Source organism: Bombina bombina, chromosome 7 (assembly GCF_027579735.1).
Source record: "Bombina bombina isolate aBomBom1 chromosome 7, aBomBom1.pri, whole genome shotgun sequence".
NCBI lineage: Eukaryota > Metazoa > Chordata > Amphibia > Anura > Bombinatoridae > Bombina > Bombina bombina.
The window spans coordinates 358,074,120-358,093,803 of NC_069505.1; the positions used below are offsets into that span (position 1 = coordinate 358,074,120).

General features: G+C 40.7%; 1 protein-coding gene across 1 annotated transcript in view; it reads right to left on the reverse strand.

Moving 5' to 3' along the window:
• Nucleotides 1-212: 212 nt before the first annotated feature.
• The window catches only part of RAB43 (RAB43, member RAS oncogene family), a 491,120-nt gene continuing 471,648 nt past the window's right edge, over nt 213-19,684 (reverse strand). Inside the window, exon 3 of the mRNA XM_053721045.1 lies at nt 213-1,222. Coding sequence (XP_053577020.1) covers nt 972-1,222 — 251 coding nt within the window. The 3' untranslated portion in view covers nt 213-971. The remainder of the gene's footprint in view (nt 1,223-19,684) is intronic.

Consider the following 19,684-nt stretch of genomic DNA (forward strand, 5'->3'; position numbering starts at 1 on the left):
AAAAAAAAAGAAAGCTCCTTTATTTTCAATCGATCACTGCTCTTAGCTCCTACAGCAGCCCACGTGTAAAAAAATTTTTTGGCTAAGAGGTGACGTTTTCACCTCTTAGCCAATAGCCGTGCTGTAAATCCGGCTTGGCGCCCATGGGAGCCGGATTTACCGCACGGCTATTGGCTAAGACGTGAAAACGTCACCTCTTAGTCAAGCGCTGCTGTAGGAGCTAAGAGCGGCGATCGGTTGAATTAAATAAAGGAGCTTTCTACATGAAGTATCTTATACTTCATGAATTAAAGTGCCCTTTATTTGTTTCAATAGTAAATCCTAGCATTTGTAAAACGCTAGGATTTACTTTTACTTCAAACATATATCTATACATATAAATCCATGTTTCTCTATGTATGTGTATGTATCTCAATGTAAAATCCCTGCGTCTGCTTTTTTTTCCTTACTCCCAAGATCTCATATCATAGCCCTTATAACTTTTGTGTGCAATATTTTTATAAAATATTTTTTATTAGACAGTGTTAATATGAGTGTAACTGTACTTTGTAATGTATTTTTGAAGTGTTTTGTGAAGCTTTTATGTTGCGGAAAACTGTTAACTACATCTCTTCGAGAGCAGAAAGGATTGTAAGCAATTTCTCAAGACTTGTAAATACCTACGCAATGAAACTTGATTGCGAAAAGACCATATAGCGAGCGGAAAACCCATACCACACAACTTTTAATCTTGCCCTAAGTGATTATTAAATTAAATATGGCCCAACTATAGAATAGTTCCTCTGCTTGAAAACTATGTCTAACATATATTAGTTTACAAATGTCGGTCCAAGCCAATCAGATTTTTAAAATTTCAGTTATGATAAATCTTGGATTCCGCAAACTGAATTGAAGAGGGTTGTTTCTATGAATATTGCAGCCATACTAATCCAGAATGACTTCAGATAATTTAACAGTTTTAACTACAGGCATCAACAACCACAACCCCATCCTTCGGTAACATCTTTGCTGTCCAGTTTTATATTATCAGTGGTCTTTTCGCTGAACACTGGACCACCGTGTCTCATCATAAGTTCTGTGGCCATTTTGATGAAAGCCTCTTCCACATTACTGGAGTCTTTTGCTGAGGTCTCAATGGCAGAGATAAGATCAGAATGCTTGGCAAGAGTTTCAGCTTCTGCCAGTTCCACCTCTCGAGAATCTTCCAAGTCCAGTTTGTTTCCTATAAACATACATTGATTACTGTTAGATTAATTGTACATTGTCAAAAAGGTCATGTTCAAAAATCAGATTTTTTTATTGTTTATGAAGCAGTTGACATCTTTGCATTTGTTTAAAGTCTGGCTGCTTGAAATCAGAAAAAATTGCTTCCTTCTCTGCCCCTTATAGTTGAGCTGAAATGTGCAAGAACTTTTTCTAGAACCAAGCTGATTGGCTGATTAAAGTGTTGGTTCTAGAACTTAATACTTGGGTGCTAAATTTGGGGGCTAAGAAAGGTTGTCAACATAATATATAGAGCCCTTTGCAGCTCATTGGGGGTGCTACAATTCCATTTGGAGGTGCATTGCACCCCTCAACACCCCCATAGAACCACCACTGTCTGATTCACTAGGTAACTAGTACCAAGAGTAAATAATCTAGGAAGAGATGGATATAGATTTAAAATTGTGATTTATATATATTTTTTGCTTTGTTTCTGATAGTTTATACACATTTTCAAAGGGTACTATATCTTTAATTAGTCTCTAAAAAACTATGTAAGAAGTTGTTCTCTTGGTGACTTTAATTGAAGTTCCTGTCATTGCTTTAATTAATTTGCACCCATTTTCTGTACTCCTATTATCAATTTTTCTTTGTTCTCTTGGTGACTTTATTTGAAAAAGCAGGAATTTAAGCGTAGGAGACGGCCCATTTTGGTTTAGAACACTGGGTAAGCACTTGCTGATTGGTGGCTACATTTCTCTATCTGTGTGACAAAACCAATCTCGCCACTGTACATTGGAGGGCCTGTTATGGAACATTCTTTGGGCTGGAGGTACATGGGCTTAAGGATACCCAGAGACTGCATGGAAATATGGAATTTTATATGCTGGACACCCCATGTACTTTCATAACTCTGTCTTATGTCTATGTCACCCTGTATCCATAAATACAGGATGGGTACAGGGTGTGAGTGCCCCTTGTGTGAGCAATTGTGACTCTATAAAGCCAAGTGGGCGTAAAAGACTTTATAGCTAATAAGAACTGTTCCTATATTCTCTAATAAGATGTATTCTATGTATGTTTAAGATCTGATTGTGTCTCAGGAGTCTGTCTGGGTAAACTGATTGTGTTTTGTGTAATTATGTTAACTAGACTGCCCAACATCAGATTGTCTGAGTAAACGTTCTTCCCTAGTTAATTAACTTAATATGTTAATCTGTTTTACCTGTGAATAGACAATTGTTAGAGGTTTGATGCATTGTTCATATGTTTGCTTTACTGTTAAACCAATGCCCTCTGTAACCTGAAGCCAGGGTGTATAAATCTGTGTGCTGCCTTCAAATAAAGCATATATTCTGTTTAAACCTGAAACTGGCTGGGTTGTGAATTGCTGATTCCCTATGCAGGACATTGTTCATCTGGTATTAACCCTTGGTACACAGTTGGTACCGTAACATTGGTGGCAGCGACGGAATGAACCTTATCGCCCAGAAGAGCAACTACACAAGCCAGTAACCTCAGGAAGAGGGGGATTATTACAATACTGACTAAGATGGAAAAGAGAAAAGTAAATTTTGCAGCTTTTAAAAACTTCCTGGAAACAGAAGGAGAGATTGATGGGTACCTTGCGGATTTTGAGAGGCAATGTGCACTACACAAGGTACCCGCAGAGGACTGGGTCACGATATTATCTGGAAAATTATCCGGCCGGGCCAGAGAGGCTTTTCGGGCCATTCCAGATGAGGAAGTCAGGGATTATAATACTGTAAAAGAGGCTCTGCTCTCCAGGTATGCGATTACACCGGAGGCATACCGGAGACGGTTCAGAGACACTGTTAAATTAGCTGGAGATTCCTACCTTGAGTGGGCATGTAAGGTGCACCGCACAGCAGCTCACTGGATAGCGGGGTGCCAAGCCATATCTGGGGAAGAGGTGCTGCAGCTATTCCTGTTGGAACATTGCTTCGACAAATTACCCGCAGGAGTTCGAGAGTGGGTTCGGGACCGTAAACCCTCCACCCTGCAGGAAGCGGCTCGCTGGGCAGATGAGTATACGGATGCCCGCAAACTGGACACTGCTACCACTAAGCCCCCTGCTAGAGTGGAGTACAGACCCCCAGTCACCCCAGCAGCTGCCAGTTACCAAACCCCGGCGCACCACTATACCACACGGCCTCCGGCCACGAACTACCCTCAGAGAGCCCTGCGGTGCTACTCACAACCTATTCGGTGCTTTAGATGTAAGCAACTAGGGCACAAAAGACCAGAGTGTCCCCTAAACGCAGCGAACCAAGCGCAGTCCTGGAGAAGACCCGCCGGCGGAATCCCACGTAATCCTCAGCCTGCGGCCCGCTACGTAGAGGCGCAAGAATGCTGGAGCATCCTACATGAGGCAGACCTTGTGCAAGCTGCCCACCGGAATAACCGGCAACTGGTTAAAGTGAATGGGAAGAAGGTCAGTGGTCTACGGGATACTGGTGCTACCATGACCTTGCTTCAAAAGAACTTGGTGTCTGAGAAACAGTACACTGGAGACACTGTGGCTGTGAGGGTAGCAGGGGGCGATGTGTTCAGCCTACCTGTTGCCAGGGTACATTTGGATTGGGGAGTGGGCGCTAGACCTGTGAATGTGGGGGTCAAGAAGGACTTACCTGCTGATGTTCTTCTTGGAAATGACTTGGCCCCCCTTGTTTCTGCCTACGCTCCTATGGGTCCCGCTGATGTTAACTCTGTGACTACCCATGCTCAGATCCGTGTAGCAGAGACTGACCCCCCTGCTGCTAAGCCCCAGAACGCTGAGCTCAGTAAATCTCTATCCGCTATTGATACGTGGAAGTCCCGTTACAATGCGCTGATGAAGGAGAAGAGGAGCGCAGAGGAAAAAGCACGTTTAGAACGTGAATCTCTGCTAGACAAGCTGCACCGACAGACTGCAGAAAACACCAGCTTGAGAGTGGAACATGAAACATTAAAGAAAAACTTAGTGACACTGGAGGAGAAGCTGACGCTGGCTCATAGTGAGGTGCAGCAACTCAAGGGCACCCTATGTCAGTATGAAGGGATTGTGGATACCTATAAAGAGCAGGTACAGAAAACTCGTAAAGAAGCTGATGGGATTTTGAAGGACTGTTTGGCCCTGGTCTGGGCACTGAGGAATTTGAACCCTTGTTTGTATGGACAGGAATTCTCTCTCATAACGGGAATACAGATGGATTGTCCCAGCAAACTGACATGCCTACCAGGCGCTCTGGTGGTATATGGCACAGTACATACCCTGGACAGCCGAGCATGACAAACCAGAGGGAGAGGAGTTTGATGGTCCTGTCCCCCAGCAACACGGCTGTTTAGCCAAAGGGGAGACGATTGGTCTCCCCCTCCAGCAGCACAGCTATGTATCCAAAGGGGAGACAGTCGGTCTCCCCCTCCAGCAACCAGGCTCCCACCAGGCTACTTCCATGGTAGTGCTGGCACCCGGGCAGAGTACAGCTGGTCTCTGCCCACCTCGCAACCCACCAATTCAGCGTACCAGTCCCCCACACAGCTGTGGTGAGGCACCTGGACATGGACAAGTTTTCCCCGTACTCAGGTGTAGTAACCATTTATTGTGGGTGGGCTGTACTACTAATTGTGTTTTATGGGTGGGTTGCTGGACTAACCAGGGCACTGACCGGCAGGAGGTCAGATACCCTGTTAGTCTGTTTGGAAAAGGGGAGAGATGTGACAAAACCAATCTCGCCACTGTACATTGGAGGGCCTGTTATGGAACATTCTTTGGGCTGGAGGTACATGGGCTTAAGGATACCCAGAGACTGCATGGAAATATGGAATTTTATATGCTGGACACCCCATGTACTTTCATAACTCTGTCTTATGTCTATGTCACCCTGTATCCATAAATACAGGATGGGTACAGGGTGTGAGTGCCCCTTGTGGGAGCAATTGTGACTCTATAAAGCCAAGTGGGCGTAAAAGACTTTATAGCTAATAAGAACTGTTCCTATATTCTCTAATAAGATGTATTCTATGTATGTTTAAGATCTGATTGTGTCTCAGGAGTCTGTCTGGGTAAACTGATTGTGTTTTCTGTAATTATGTTAACTAGACTGCCCAACATCAGATTGTCTGAGTAAACGTTCTTCCCTAGTTAATTAACTTAATATGTTAATCTGTTTTACCTGTGAATAGACAATTGTTAGAGGTTTGATGCATTGTTCATATGTTTGCTTTACTGTTAAACCAATGCCCTCTGTAACCTGAAGCCAGGGTGTATAAATCTGTGTGCTGCCTTCAAATAAAGCATATATTCTGTTTAAACCTGAAACTGGCTGGGTTGTGAATTGCTGATTCCCTATGCAGGACATTGTTCATCTGGTATTAACCCTTGGTACACAGTTGGTACCGTAACAATCTGAATCATAAAAGAAACCAATGGGTTTAACATCCCTTTAACTGGCTACATTAGATGAGATAAGATAACATAATTTATGTAAGAACTTACCTGATAAATTCATTTCTTTCATATTAGCAAGAGTCCATGAGCTAGTGACGTATGGGATATACATTCCTACCAGGAGGGGCAAAGTTTCCCAAACCTTAAAATGCCTATAAATACACCCCTCACCACACCCACAAATCAGTTTAACGAATAGCCAAGAAGTGGGGTGATAAGAAAAAAGTGCGAAAGCATAAAAAATAAGGAATTGGAATAATTGTGCTTTATACAAAAAAATCATAACCACCACAAAAAAAGGGTGGGCCTCATGGACTCTTGCTAATATGAAAGAAATTAATTTATCAGGTAAGTTCTTACATAAATTATGTTTTCTTTCATGTAATTAGCAAGAGTCCATGAGCTAGTGACGTATGGGATAATGACTACCCAAGATGTGGATCTTTCCACGCAAGAGTCACTAGAGAGGGAGGGATAAAATAAAGACAGCCAATTCCTGCTGAAAATAATCCACACCCAAAATAAAGTTTAATGAAAACATAAGCAGAAGATTCAAACTGAAACCACTGCCTGAAGTACTTTTCTACCAAAAACTGCTTCAGAAGAAGAAAACACATCAAAATGGTAGAATTTAGTAAAAGTATGCAAAGAGAACCAAGTTGCTGCTTTGCAAATCTGATCAACCGAAGCTTCATTCCTAAACGCCCAGGAAGTAGAAACTGACCTAGTAGAATGAGCTGTAATCCTTCGAGGCGGAGTTTTACCCGACTCGACATAGGCATGATGAAATAAAGATTTCAACCAAGATGCCAAAGAAATGGCAGAAGCTTTCTGGCCTTTTCTAGAACCGGAAAAGATGACAAATAAACTAGAAGTCTTTCGGAAAGACTTAGTAGCTTCAACATAATATTACAAAGCTCTAACAGCATCCAAAGAATGCAATGATTTCTCCTTAGAATTCATAGGATTAGGACATAATGAAGGAACCACAATTTCTCTACTAATGTTGTTAGAATTCACAACCTTAGGTAAAAAATTCAAAAGAAGTTTGCAGCACCGCCTTATCCTGATGAAAAATCAGAAAAGGAGACTCACAAGAAAGAGCAGATAATTCAGAGACTCTTCTGGCAGAAGAGATGGCCAAAAGAAACAAAACTTTCCAAGAAAGTAATTTAATGACCAAAGAATATATGGGTTCAAAAGGAGGAGCTTGAAGAGCCCCCAGAACCAAATTCAAACTCCAAGGAGGAGAAATTGACTTAATGACAGGTTTTATACGAACCAAAGCTTGTACAAAACAATGAATATCAGGAAGATTAGCAATCTTTCTGTGAAAAAGAACAGAAAGAGCAGAGATTTGTCCTTTCAAGGAACTTGCGGACAAACCTTTATCTAAACCATCCTGAAGAAACTGTAAAATTCTCGGTATTCAAAAAGAATGCCAAGAAAAATGATGAGAAAGACACTAAGAAATATAAGTCTTCCAGACTCTATAATATATCTCTCTAGATACAGATTTACGAGCCTGTCACATAGTATTAATCACAGAGTCAGAGAAACCTCTTTGACCAAGAATCAAGCGTTCAAACTCCATACCTTAAAACTTAAGGATTTGAGATCCTGATGGAAGAAAGGACCTTGCGACAGAAGAAGTCCACAGCTGGCAAGAGGCCATCCGGACAAGATCCGCATACCAAAACCTGTGAGGCCATGCTGGAGCTACCAGCAGGACAAACGAGCATTCCTTTAGAATCTTGGAGAATACTCTTGGAAGAAGAACTAGAGGCGGAAAGATATAGGCAGGATGATACTTCCAAGGAAGTGATAATGCATCCACTGCTTCCGCCTGAGGATCCCGGGATCTGGACAGACACCAGGGAAGTTTCTTGTTTAGATGAGAAGCCATCAGATCTATTTCTGGGAGTTCCCACATTTGAACAATCTGAAGAAATACCTCTGGGTGAAGAGACCATTCGCCCGGATGCAACGTTTGGCGACTGAGATAATCCGCTTCCCAATTGTCTATACCTGGGATATGAACTGCAGAGATTAGACAGGAGCTGGATTCCGCCCAAACCAAAATTCGAGATACTTCTTTCATAGCCAGAGGACTGTGAGTCCCTCCTTGATGATTGATGTATGCCACAGTTGTGACATTGTCTATCTGAAAACAAATGAACAACTCTCCAAAATATTGATCGGTAATCTCACCTCCTGAGATTCCCAAACCCCTTGTGCCGTCAGAGACCCCCACACAGCTCCCCAACCTGTAAGACTTGCATCTGTTGAGATTATAGTCCAGGTCGGAAGAACAAAGAAGCCCCCTGAACTAAACGATGGTGATCTGTCCACCACGTCAGAGAGTGTCGTATAATCGGTTTAAAGATATTAATTGAGATATCTTTGTGTAATCCCTGCACCATTGGTTCAGCATACAGAGCTGAAGAGGTCGCATGTGAAAACGAGCAAAGGAGATCGCATCCGATGCAGCAGTCATAAGACCTAAAATTTCCATGCATAAGGCTACCAAAGGGAATGAATGTGACTGAAGGTTTTGACAAGCTGATATCAATGTTAGACTTCTCTTGTCTGACAAAGACAGAGTCATAGACACTGAATCTATCTGGAAACCTAAAAAGGTTACCCTTGTCTGAGGAATTAATGAACTTTTTGGTAAATTGATCCTCCAACCATGATCTTGAAGAAACAACACAAGTCGATTCGTATGAGATTCTGCGAAAATGTGAAGACTGAGCAAGTACCAAGATATCGTCCAAAATAAGGAAATACCAATACCCTGATCTCTGATTACAGACAGAAGGGCACCGAGAACCTTTGAAAAAATTCTTGGAGCTGATGCTAGGCCAAACGGTAGAGCCACAAAACTGGTAATGCTTGTCTAAAAAGAGAATCTCAGAAACTAAAAGTGATCTGGATGAATCGGAATATGCAGATATGCATCCTGTAAATCTATTGTAGACATATAATGCCCTTGCTAAACAAAAGGCAGGATAGTCCTACAGTTACCATCTTGAATGTTGGTATCCTTACATAACGATTCAATATTGATAGATCCGGCACTGGTCTGAAGGAATTGACCTTCTTAGGTACAATGAAGAGATAGAATAAAACCCCAGCCCCTGTTCCAGAACTGGAACTGGCATAATTACTCCAGCCAACTCTAGATCTGAAACACATTTCAGAAATGCTGAGCCTTTGCTGGGTTTACTGGGACACGGGAAAGAAAAAAATCTCTTTGCAGGAGGCCTTAACTTGAAGCCAATTCTGTACCTTTCTGAAACAATGTTCTGAAACCAGAGATTGTGAACGGAATTGATCCAAATTTCTTTGAAGAAAACGTAATCTGCCCCATACCAGCTGAGCTGGAATGAGGGCCGCACCTTCATGGGTACTTAGGAGCTGGCTTTGGGTTTCTATAAGGCTTGGATATATTCCAAACTGGAAATGGTTTCCAAACTGATACCGCTCCTGAGGATGAAGGATCAGGCTTTTGTTCCTTGTTGTGAGGAAAGGAACGAAAACGATTATTAGACCTAAATTTACCTTAGATTTTTTATCCTTTGGTAAAAAAGTTCCCTTCCCTCCAGTAACAGTTGAGATAATAGAATCCAACTGAGAACCGAATAATTTATTACCCTGGAAAGAAAGGGATAGCAAAGTAGACTTAGAAGACATATCAGCATTCCAAGTTTTAAGCCATAAAGCTCTTCTAGCTAAAATATTTTCAAAAGTTATGTCATTGGACTGGAAAACACAATAAGAGTTTTACCTTAAAGGGACATGAAACCCAAACTTTTTCTTTCATGATTTAGGTAGAACATACATACATACATACATATTTTAAACAACTTTCCAGTTTACTTCTCTTATCAAATTTGTTTGATTCTCTTAAATAATATAATAATAATAATTTGCGATTTATATAGCGCTTTTCTCCCTGTGAGACTCAAAGCACTTTACAAATATACTGTACCAACATAAGACATAAAAGTTAGGAGTTTCTGAAGGTCAGATAAGCGGACTGAATGCCTGATGAAAGAGGTGGGTCTTTCTCTTTTTTTTTTTTTTTTAAAAAGTCTGTAAGGACGGTGCCTCTCTGATTGCGCACGGTAAAGAGTTCCAGAAAGTAGGGGCAGCGTGGCAGAATGCTCTGGAGCCTGAGTTTGTCCTTATTCGTGGCACTGAGAGGAGGGATGTGTTGGCTGACCTAAGTGAACGGGATGGGATGTAGGGTGTCAGGAGCTCTTTCAGGTACTGTGGGCCTTGGTTGTTTAAGGCTTTGAAGGTCAGAAGGCCAATTTTAAAATATGTTCGCCATTTAATTGGAAGCCAATGCAGGGAGTGGAGAACAGGTGTTATGTGGCAGGAGCGAGTTTGATTGGTCAATAGTCTTGCTGCTGCGTTTTGTACTGTCTGAAGGCGATGGAGTTCTTTTTTTGGGAGGCCCAAGTAAAGTGCATTGCAGTAATCTAGCCTAGAATATACAAATGCATGGATTAATGTTGGCATATCATCCGGTGGAATTAAGTGTTGTATCCTGGCTATGTTTTTCAGATGAAAGTAGGCAGATTTTATTACGGAGGAAATCTGCTGTTTAAAAGATAGTCCAGCGTCAATCAGCACTCCGAGGTTTCGTACCTTTGCTGAACTAACGAGTTCAGAGCCTCCAAGCTCCAAGCCAGTTGGGTGATCGTCGGATATTTTTGATGCCCGGGGTCCCCTCACCAAGAGTAACTCTGTTTTGTCCGGGTTCACTTTGAGACAGCTAGCATTCTTCCATTCTATGAGGTCTGTTAAGCAACTGTTTATGCGGTATGCTGGGTCTATAGTATCTGGAGCAAAGGAGAAGTAGAGTTGTGTGTCATCAGCGTAACAATAATACCTTAGGCCATGTCGGTTAATGATGTCCCTCAGTGGTAGTAAGTAAATTGCGAATAGCATGGGAGACAGGATAGATCCTTGTGGAACTCCGCAGGCCAGTTCTGTTGGTGCTGATGAGCTTGATCCTGGTATTACTCTCTGTGATCTACCAGCGAGGAAGGATTTAAACCAGTTAAGGACTGTGCCTCCTAGACCACAGATGTACTGCAAGCGCTCTATTAGAATCCCATGGTCAATGGTGTCAAATGCAGCTGAGAGATCCAGGAGGATTAGAATGGAGTAATCACCTTTGTCTCTTGCCATGAGATCATTTAGCACTCGGACTAGCGCTGTTTCAGTGCTGTGGCGGCATCTGAAGCCTGACTGGAAAGGATCGAATATGTTTAGGCGTGATAGATGGGCTTCCAGTTGAGTTGCCACTACTTTTTCAATTATTTTCCCTAGAAATGGGAGGTTGGATACTGGTCTGTAATTAGTCATGCAGTCTGGGTCTAATAAAGGTTTCTTTAGGATTGGTTTTACCACAGCTTCTTTTAGAGGATCTGGGAAGTCTCCTGTTTTTAGTGAACACTGCACTATTTTTGTGAGGACTGGGGCAAGTGTTTCAATGCATCCAGATATGAGCTGAGTTGGAGCAGGGTCTAAGTCACACTTAGTAGGGTGCAACTTTTGTATGGTGTTTTTAACTTCTTTTATATCCACATTTGTAAAAGTGGACCATAAACTGGGCAGTCTGGCATTCCATTGTAGTGGTTCTGGTGTGTAACTGTTTGGCCTGCTGTGATAGTGGTTCGGATTGAGGAAATCTTGTCTCTGAAGAAATTCGCAAATGCTTCACATTTATCCTGAGATAAGTTGGTGGGGCTAAGCATGCATGCTGGTTTGCAGAGCCTTTCTACTGTGCCTGGGTCTATTGTGGGAGAGTGCAATTTCGCGTGATAAAAATTAAGATATTTTCTGACTTATCTTGGATTGATATTTATTTAGATGTTTGGTAAGAGCGGCTTTATCCTCTGGATCATGTGTTCTGCGCCACTTTCTCTCGAGCTTACGTCCTGTTCTTTTAATTTCTCTGATGGAGCTATCAAACCATGGTGCATTGTTGTGGGTTTGGACAGTGCGTATGCGAGATGGTGCAATGCTTTCTAGGGTGTCTCTCATGTTTTTGTTGTAGAGTCGGACTAAGGAGCTGGGGTCTTCGCAGGTGCCCATTAGTTCACTTAGATCTATATGTGATGCTACATCCAGTGGTGTCACCCCTTTTAATGAGCGGTGTTTGACCAGGTTCTGAGGCTGGTGTCTAGTTGATTGTGATACAATGGAGAAGGGAATGAAGTGGTGGTCTGACCAGGTAACTGGGTTTACAGTTACTGGTGACACTTCTAGTCCAGACTGAAACACTAGATCAAGTGTATGACCTTTTCTGTGGGTGGGAGTGGTGACGATTTGTGAAAAGCCGAGTGTACTTATCAAGCTGAGGAGATCCTGCCCAAGCAGGGATAGGGTGTTGTCAATCCAAGTGTTGAAGTCTCCTAATATAAGCCATCTGGGGTGTTCAAGGATTAAGCCAGCCAAAAGGTCTGGGAGTTCCTGAAGAAATCTCTTCCCATGTCCTGGGGGTCTGTATATTAGCAGTATTCGGAATCCTCTCTCTATTGAGAGGCTGGCAGCTACACATTCAAAAGATTGGGTTTTGTGGACTGATATTGGTCTGGGATTTAAGGATGATTTTGCACAGATCATAACTCTGCCTCCCTTGCGATCCTGTCTCCAGGGGTGGAACACTGTGTAATTGTCTGGAATAGCTGCCTCTAGAATAGGCCCTGCATTTTCATCTAACCATGATTCTGTGATGCATGCTAATTCGCATGTTTCAATAAGGTCGGAAATAATAGCTGTTCTGTTCTTTATTGATCTGGCATTGCATAGGATTGCTCTGATAGGACAGTCTTGGGATTCTGAGTTTTTGCTCTGTACTTTGGAGACAACGTGTCTTCTAATAGGGATCACACAAAGAGATTTTCTTGATTTGATAGTGCGGTCTTTGTGGCTTTTAGGTTGGATCACTTCAATTGGGTTTGCGGGTGGACAGGGCGGTGGGGCAGTTGTGATAGTGTCAGGATATAGAACTTTAAATTTTGATTTCCCTCCACGACAGCCCCTGTCGGTCCCTTTGAAAATACTGAGTTATTTTAGGGTAGCCACTAGTGAGGGACTGAGTGCTGCGACTGCTTTTTGGGGTCTTAAGGAGTGCAGATGTGAAGGCGTATAGGTGGTCATTCCCTCTGCAGTGAAGGGGTTAAAATAGCCCTGCTCTATAGGATTCAGGCCAGAGTGAGGTGTGAGATTTTGCACTTCAGGCTGCATTGTAGATAACATATAAGAAAGCATGCAGGGGTTTTAAAACCAATGTATTTTAGTAAAATAGACTTAATCAATTAGTTTTTCTTATGTTTAGAAATGAAATCTGAGCATTGCTAAATGGATGATGAAATCCAAAACCCAATTTGTGCATTGGTTGAGTCTTTTATTTTTTTTAAATTTTTTTTTTTAGTTTAAGTGTACCTTGTTTGTGGTGTTCAGCTGAAGGTATCTCTTGGTGGTAGTAAGATGGTCCGGTGGGAGTATATTTCCATCCGTTGAGTATCTCACTATAGTAATGCCATCCGTTCAATTTTTATGAGTCTAGTTGCGCGTTATGTGGAGTCGGTATTGGTCCTTGAAATAATTATGATGAATTTTGAATGTAAGAAGGTTAAAATTAAGATAAATCCAGAAGAGGTCAGGAGCCTGAGGAAAGTGTGGCAGCCAGCAGCGGCGCCTCCCCCTTTATTCTTGGTATCATTTGTTGAAGGAGCAGTAATGCACTACTGGTTTTTAACTGAACACATAGCCAATGCTCACCCAAGCCAAATACTTAACAAGCTGCTGATCATAACAAGATAAACCTTTCAGCAAAGGATAACAAGAGAAGGAATCAACTTAAAGAATAGAAGTAAATTGGTAAGTTGTTTAAATTTTATGCTCTGTCTAAATCATGAATGTCTAATTATGACTTTACTGCCCCTTTAAGCCATGTGAAAGTAGGTACTAGTGTACCCTGTTGACGCAGTACCTACATCCAACCTTCTGCCTCATGCTGCATTCATGGTTGTCAGCTTTTGACAGCATAGACAACAGCCAGAGGCAGAAGGCATCTGCCTTCACATGGTAAGGGAGTACTGATTGTGCTCCCTTTACCATATGAAGCCAGATTGCAGATGCAGATAGTGACAAACAGTATCACTGACTGCATTGGCTTATGTTGGTGCCATGGGTGGTGTGGGAGTGAAGGAGGGAGGCAGGCGCATTGCCAGAGGGGGGTGGGAGGGGGAGGGAGTGATTGCAAAATATTTTACAGTGAGAAACCCAAAGTTTGCAAAAAAGCTAAAGATTTTTTAAATAGGATTGCATTTGGCTTTGAAACGGCAGCCTGAAATATACCAAAATGGGCCAGATCAATAACTTGGGTTGTCTACTAAATATACAGGGAGTGCAGAATTATTAGGCAAATGAGTATTTTGACCACATCATCCTCTTTATGCATGTTGTCTTACTCCAAGCTGTATAGGCTCGAAAGCCTACTACCAATTAAGCATATTAGGTGATGTGCATCTCTGTAATGAGAAGGGGTGTGGTCTAATGACATCAACACCCTATATCAGGTGTGCATAATTATTAGGCAACTTCCTTTCCTTTGGCAAAATGGGTCAAAAGAAGAACTTGACAGGCTCAGAAAAGTCAAAAATAGTGAGATATCTTGCAGAGGGATGCAGCACTCTTAAAATTGCAAAGCTTCTGAAGCGTGATCATCGAACAATCAAGCGTTTCATTCAAAATAGTCAACAGGGTCGCAAGAAGCGTGTGGAAAAACCAAGGCGCAAAATAACTGCCCATGAACTGAGAAAAGTCAAGCGTGCAGCTGCCAAGATGCCACTTGCCACCAGTTTGGCCATATTTCAGAGCTGCAACATCACTGGAGTGCCCAAAAGCACAAGGTGTGCAATACTCAGAGACATGGCCAAGGTAAGAAAGGCTGAAAGACGACCACCACTGAACAAGACACACAAGCTGAAACGTCAAGACTGGGCCAAGAAATATCTCAAGACTGATTTTTCTAAGGTTTTTATGGACTGATGAAATGAGAGTGAGTCTTGATGGGCCAGATGGATGGGCCCGTGGCTGGATTGGTAAAGGGCAGAGAGCTCCAGTCCGACTCAGATGCCAGCAAGGTGGAGGTGGAGTACTGGTTTGGGCTGGTATCATCAAAGATGAGCTTGTGGGGCCTTTTCGGGTTGAGGATGGAGTCAAGCTCAACTCCCAGTCCTACTGCCAGTTTCTGGAAGACACCTTCTTCAAGCAGTGGTACAGGAAGAAGTCTGCATCCTTCAAGAAAAACATGATTTTCATGCAGGACAATGCTCCATCACACGCGTCCAAGTACTCCACAGCGTGGCTGGCAAGAAAGGGTATAAAAGAAGAAAATCTAATGACATGGCCTCCTTGTTCACCTGATCTGAACCCCATTGAGAACCTGTGGTCCATCATCAAATGTGAGATTTACAAGGAGGGAAAACAGTACACCTCTCTGAACAGTGTCTGGGAGGCTGTGGTTGCTGCTGCACGCAATGTTGATGGTGAACAGATCAAAACACTGACAGAATCCATGGATGGCAGGCTTTTGAGTGTCCTTGCAAAGAAAGGTGGTTATATTGGTCACTGATTTGTTTTTGTTTTGTTTTTGAATGTCAGAAATGTATATTTGTGAATGTTGAGATGTTATATTGGTTTCACTGGTAAAAATAAATAATTGAAATGGGTATATATTTGTTTTTTGTTAAGTTGCCTAATAATTATGCACAGTAATAGTCACCTGCACACACAGATATCCCCCTAAAATAGCTAAAACTAAAAACAAACTAAAAACTACTTCCAAAAATATTCAGCTTTGATATTAATGAGTTTTTTGGGTTAATTGAGAACAAGGTTGTTGTTCAAAAATAAAATTAATCCTCAAAAATACAACTTGCCTAATAATTCTGCACTCCCTGTATATATATATATATATATATATATATATATATATATATATATATATTTTTTTTTTTTGATAGGTAAATAAAAAAAAAAAGGACCTATTTCTGTTTAAATGGAGATACAGGTAGCCCTCAGTTTATGCCGAGGTTAGGTTCCAGAAGGAATGGTGTAAATCGAAACTGTTGTAAATTGAAACCTAGTTTATAATGTAAGTCAATGGGAAGTGAGGGAGTTGGGTTCCAGGCCCCAAAATTGTCATAAGTAACACCTAATACATTATTTTTAAAGCTTTGAAATGAAGACTTTAAATGCTAAACAGCATTATAAACCTAATAAAATAGATTGTATCATCATCAAACTAAGTTTAATGAACAAAAACATTTGCTAAACAGCACCAGATAACATAATTACACAATAGGCTGTATCATCATCAAACTAAGTTTAATGAACAAAAATATTTGCTAACAGCACCTAATAAAATTATCACACAAACACAGACTGTATCTTCATTATTCTAAGTTTAATGAACAAAAACATTTGCTAAACAGCACCTAATAACATAATTACACAACAGGCTGTATCATCAGCAAACTTTAATGAACAAAAACGTTTTTTTACTTGTCTTTTTCTGCAAACAGTTTTCTGCATTGAGTCTGCAGCTAAGGGAAGTGGCTGCTAGATCTTTTTCCTTTGAAAGCTGATCCATTGATCACGTCTGGCTTGTTTGGCTTTGCATCTCTTTGCTGCAACACAAGCGGACAGCTCCACCTACTGGCTATTTTAATGAATGCACTGCTTCTCAATGCTTTTCAATAGCAGTCACATGAATGAAAAAAAGGGCGTTATTCTGAAACGGCGCAAATTGAACCATCGTAAACCAAGGGCCATCTGTATAGCAAAAATGCTAAAAATTCTCTGGTACTTTGGGCAAGTCTTTCTTTAAAATTCCCAGTCCTTAAGGGGTTAAACACATATTTTTTATGCAGATATTCTGCAGTACAGTGTTTAAAGGGACAGTCAAGTCCAAAAAAACCTTTCATGATTTTCATAGGAAATGTAATTTTAAACAACTTTCGAATTTACTTTTATCACCAATTTTGTTCTCTTGGTATTTTTAGTTGAAAGTTAAACCTAGGAGGTTCATATGCTAATTTCTTAGACCTTGAATACTGCCTCTAATCTGAATGCATTTTGACCACTAGAGGGCATTAGTTCATGTGTTTCATATAGATAACATCGAGCTCATGCACGTCAAGTTACCCTGGAGTGAGCACCTATTGGCTAAAATGGATTTCTGTCAAAAGAACTGAAATAAGGGGGCATTTCTCAGAGGCTTAGAAACAAAGTTATCACAGAGATAAAAAGTGTATTTCTATAACAGTGTTGCTTCTGCAAAACTGGGGAATGGGTAATAAAGGGATTATCTTTCTTTTTAAACAAAAATTCTGGTGTTGACTGTCCCTTTAACTGATTATATATACTATACATAATTAAAAATTAGTCAGATAACCCTTTTAAGCAATATTAAAGGGTTATTTTAAAATTATATCAATCTGAAAGGGATACTAAACCCATTCTTTTCTTTCATGATTCAGATAGAGCATACAAATTTAAGTAACTTTCTAATTTACTCCTATGATAATTTTTTCTTCCTTCTCTTAGTATCTTTATTTGAAAAAAAGCAGGAATGTAAAACTTACGAGCTGGCCCATTTCTGGTTCAGCACCCTGGGTAGCGTTTGCCGATTGGTGGTTACATTTAGCAATGTAACATTGTATAACAAATCTACAAATAATGTTGCATAACACTGCTGCCATAGAGTACTAAAGACACGTGCACACTCCTGAGCTCTTATGAGCCTACCTAAATGTACTCTTCAATGAAAGATACCAAGAGAACAAAACAAATTTGATAATATATAATATAAATTGCATGTTCTATCCAAGTCATGAAAGTTTAATTTTGACTTTACTGTCCATTAAAAAGACTCCAAGGAGGAGAAATAGGCCAAATAACAGGTTTAATCGGATATGGCCTGAACAAAACAATGAACATCAGGAAGGTTAGCAATATTTATATGAAATAAAACAGAAAGAGCAGCGATTTGTCCTTTCAAAGAACTGGCAGATAAACCCTTATCTAAAACATTCTGCAAAAACTGAAGAATCCTAGGAATTCTAAAAGAATGTCAGGAATAATCATGGTTGATACACCATGAAATATAAGTTTTCCAAACACTGTGATAGATTTTTTGAGCCTGAGTCATAATGTTAATCACAGAGTCAGATAATCCTCTGTAACTGAGAACTTAGCATTCAATTTCCATGCCATAAAGTATAGAGACTTTAGATCTGGATGGAAGAAGGCACCTTGAGACAGAAGGTCTGGCCTTAGAGGAAGAGGCCATTCCGGGCCACTGGACTTTGAGAACAGGTCCACATACCAAATCCTGTGTGGGCACGCTGGATCGATTAGGATCAAAAATGACTGCTTTCCAGTTTTCCACACCTAGGATGTGAATTGCAGTGATGAGGCAGGAATTGGTTATTGCCTGAGTTCCCCTTGATGATTGACATAAGTTACTGCCGTAATAGTCTGTCTGAAAATGATTATAAGGCTCCCTTTTCAATAGAGGCCAAGCCTGAAGGGCCCTGAAGAGAGCATATAGTTCCAAAACATTGATTGTAACCTCCTGAGGATTCCAAACCCCTTGTGCTTTCACAAGCAAAATAAGCCTCCTGAATAATAGATTGGTGATTCAGCCACCAAGTTAGAGATAGGTGCGTTCTGGGATATAAGAATATCTCTTGGGATATGGGAGTATAATCCTTGTACCATTGGTGCAGCATATAAAGCTGAAGGTGTCTCGTATGAAAGCGAGCAAATGAAATTGCGTCCAAAACTGCAATCATGAGGCCTAGTACTTCCATACACAGAGCCACTGAAGGGAACAAGAAAGACTGTAGGTTCAGACAAGCTGATATCAATTGTATTTCTCTGTCAGGGAAAGAGTCATGGACACTGAATCTATATGAAAACCTAAAAAGGTGACCTTTGTCTGAGGAATCAAGGAACTATTTGGTAAATTGATACTCCAACCATGTCTTTGAAGAAACAACAATAGTTGTTTTGTGTGAGATTCTGCTAAATGAGAATATTGAGTTAGCACCAAGATATCATCCAGGTAAGGAAATACTGCAATATCCTTAGATGGGCACTAAGACCCTTGGTAAAATATTCTTGTAACTAGACCAAATGGAAGAACAAACAAAATGATAATGCTTTTCCCATGAAATAAAAGCTCAGAAACTGGTAATGTTCTGGATGAATTTGGATGTGAAGGAAAGCATCCTGTAAATCTATTGTGGAAATAAAGTGACCTTGTTGAACAAAAGGCAGAAAAGTCCTGATAGTTTGCATTTTGAATATTGGTATTCTTACAAATTTGTTTAGAGTTTTCAGATCCAGAATAATAAATAAATAAATAAAGAAATTTGAATACATTCCATCCCCTGTTCATGAAAAGTAACTGAAACAATTACTCCCAAATCTTACAGATCTGAGACAAATTGAATAAAAGCTTGAACTTTTATTGGATGTTTTGGAATATGGGTTAGAAAAAACCTTCTTGTGGGAGGTCTCATTATGAATCCAATTTGATATCCATGAGAAATAATGTTTTGAATCCAGGGATTTTGGACAGATTGTAAACAAGCTTTCTGGAAAAAAAGGTTTAATCTGCCCCCTACCAGTAATACTGGGTTGGGGCCGTACCTTCATTCAGTCTTAGAGGCTGGATTAGATTTCTTATTTTGTTTGGATTTGTCCCAATTAAAACGGGGTCTCCAGACTGAGTCAGTGGGAGGAGTCAGTTTTCTGTTCTCTATTCTGACAAAAGGAACGAAAACTATTGGGAGCTTTACATTTCCCTTTGGACTTTGTGTCCTGAGAAGAAAAGCTCCCTTACCTCCAGTAATAGTAGAAATAATAGAATCCAGTTGAGAACCAAACAATTTCTTTCCTTAGAAATAAAGGGATAGTAATCTAGTTTTA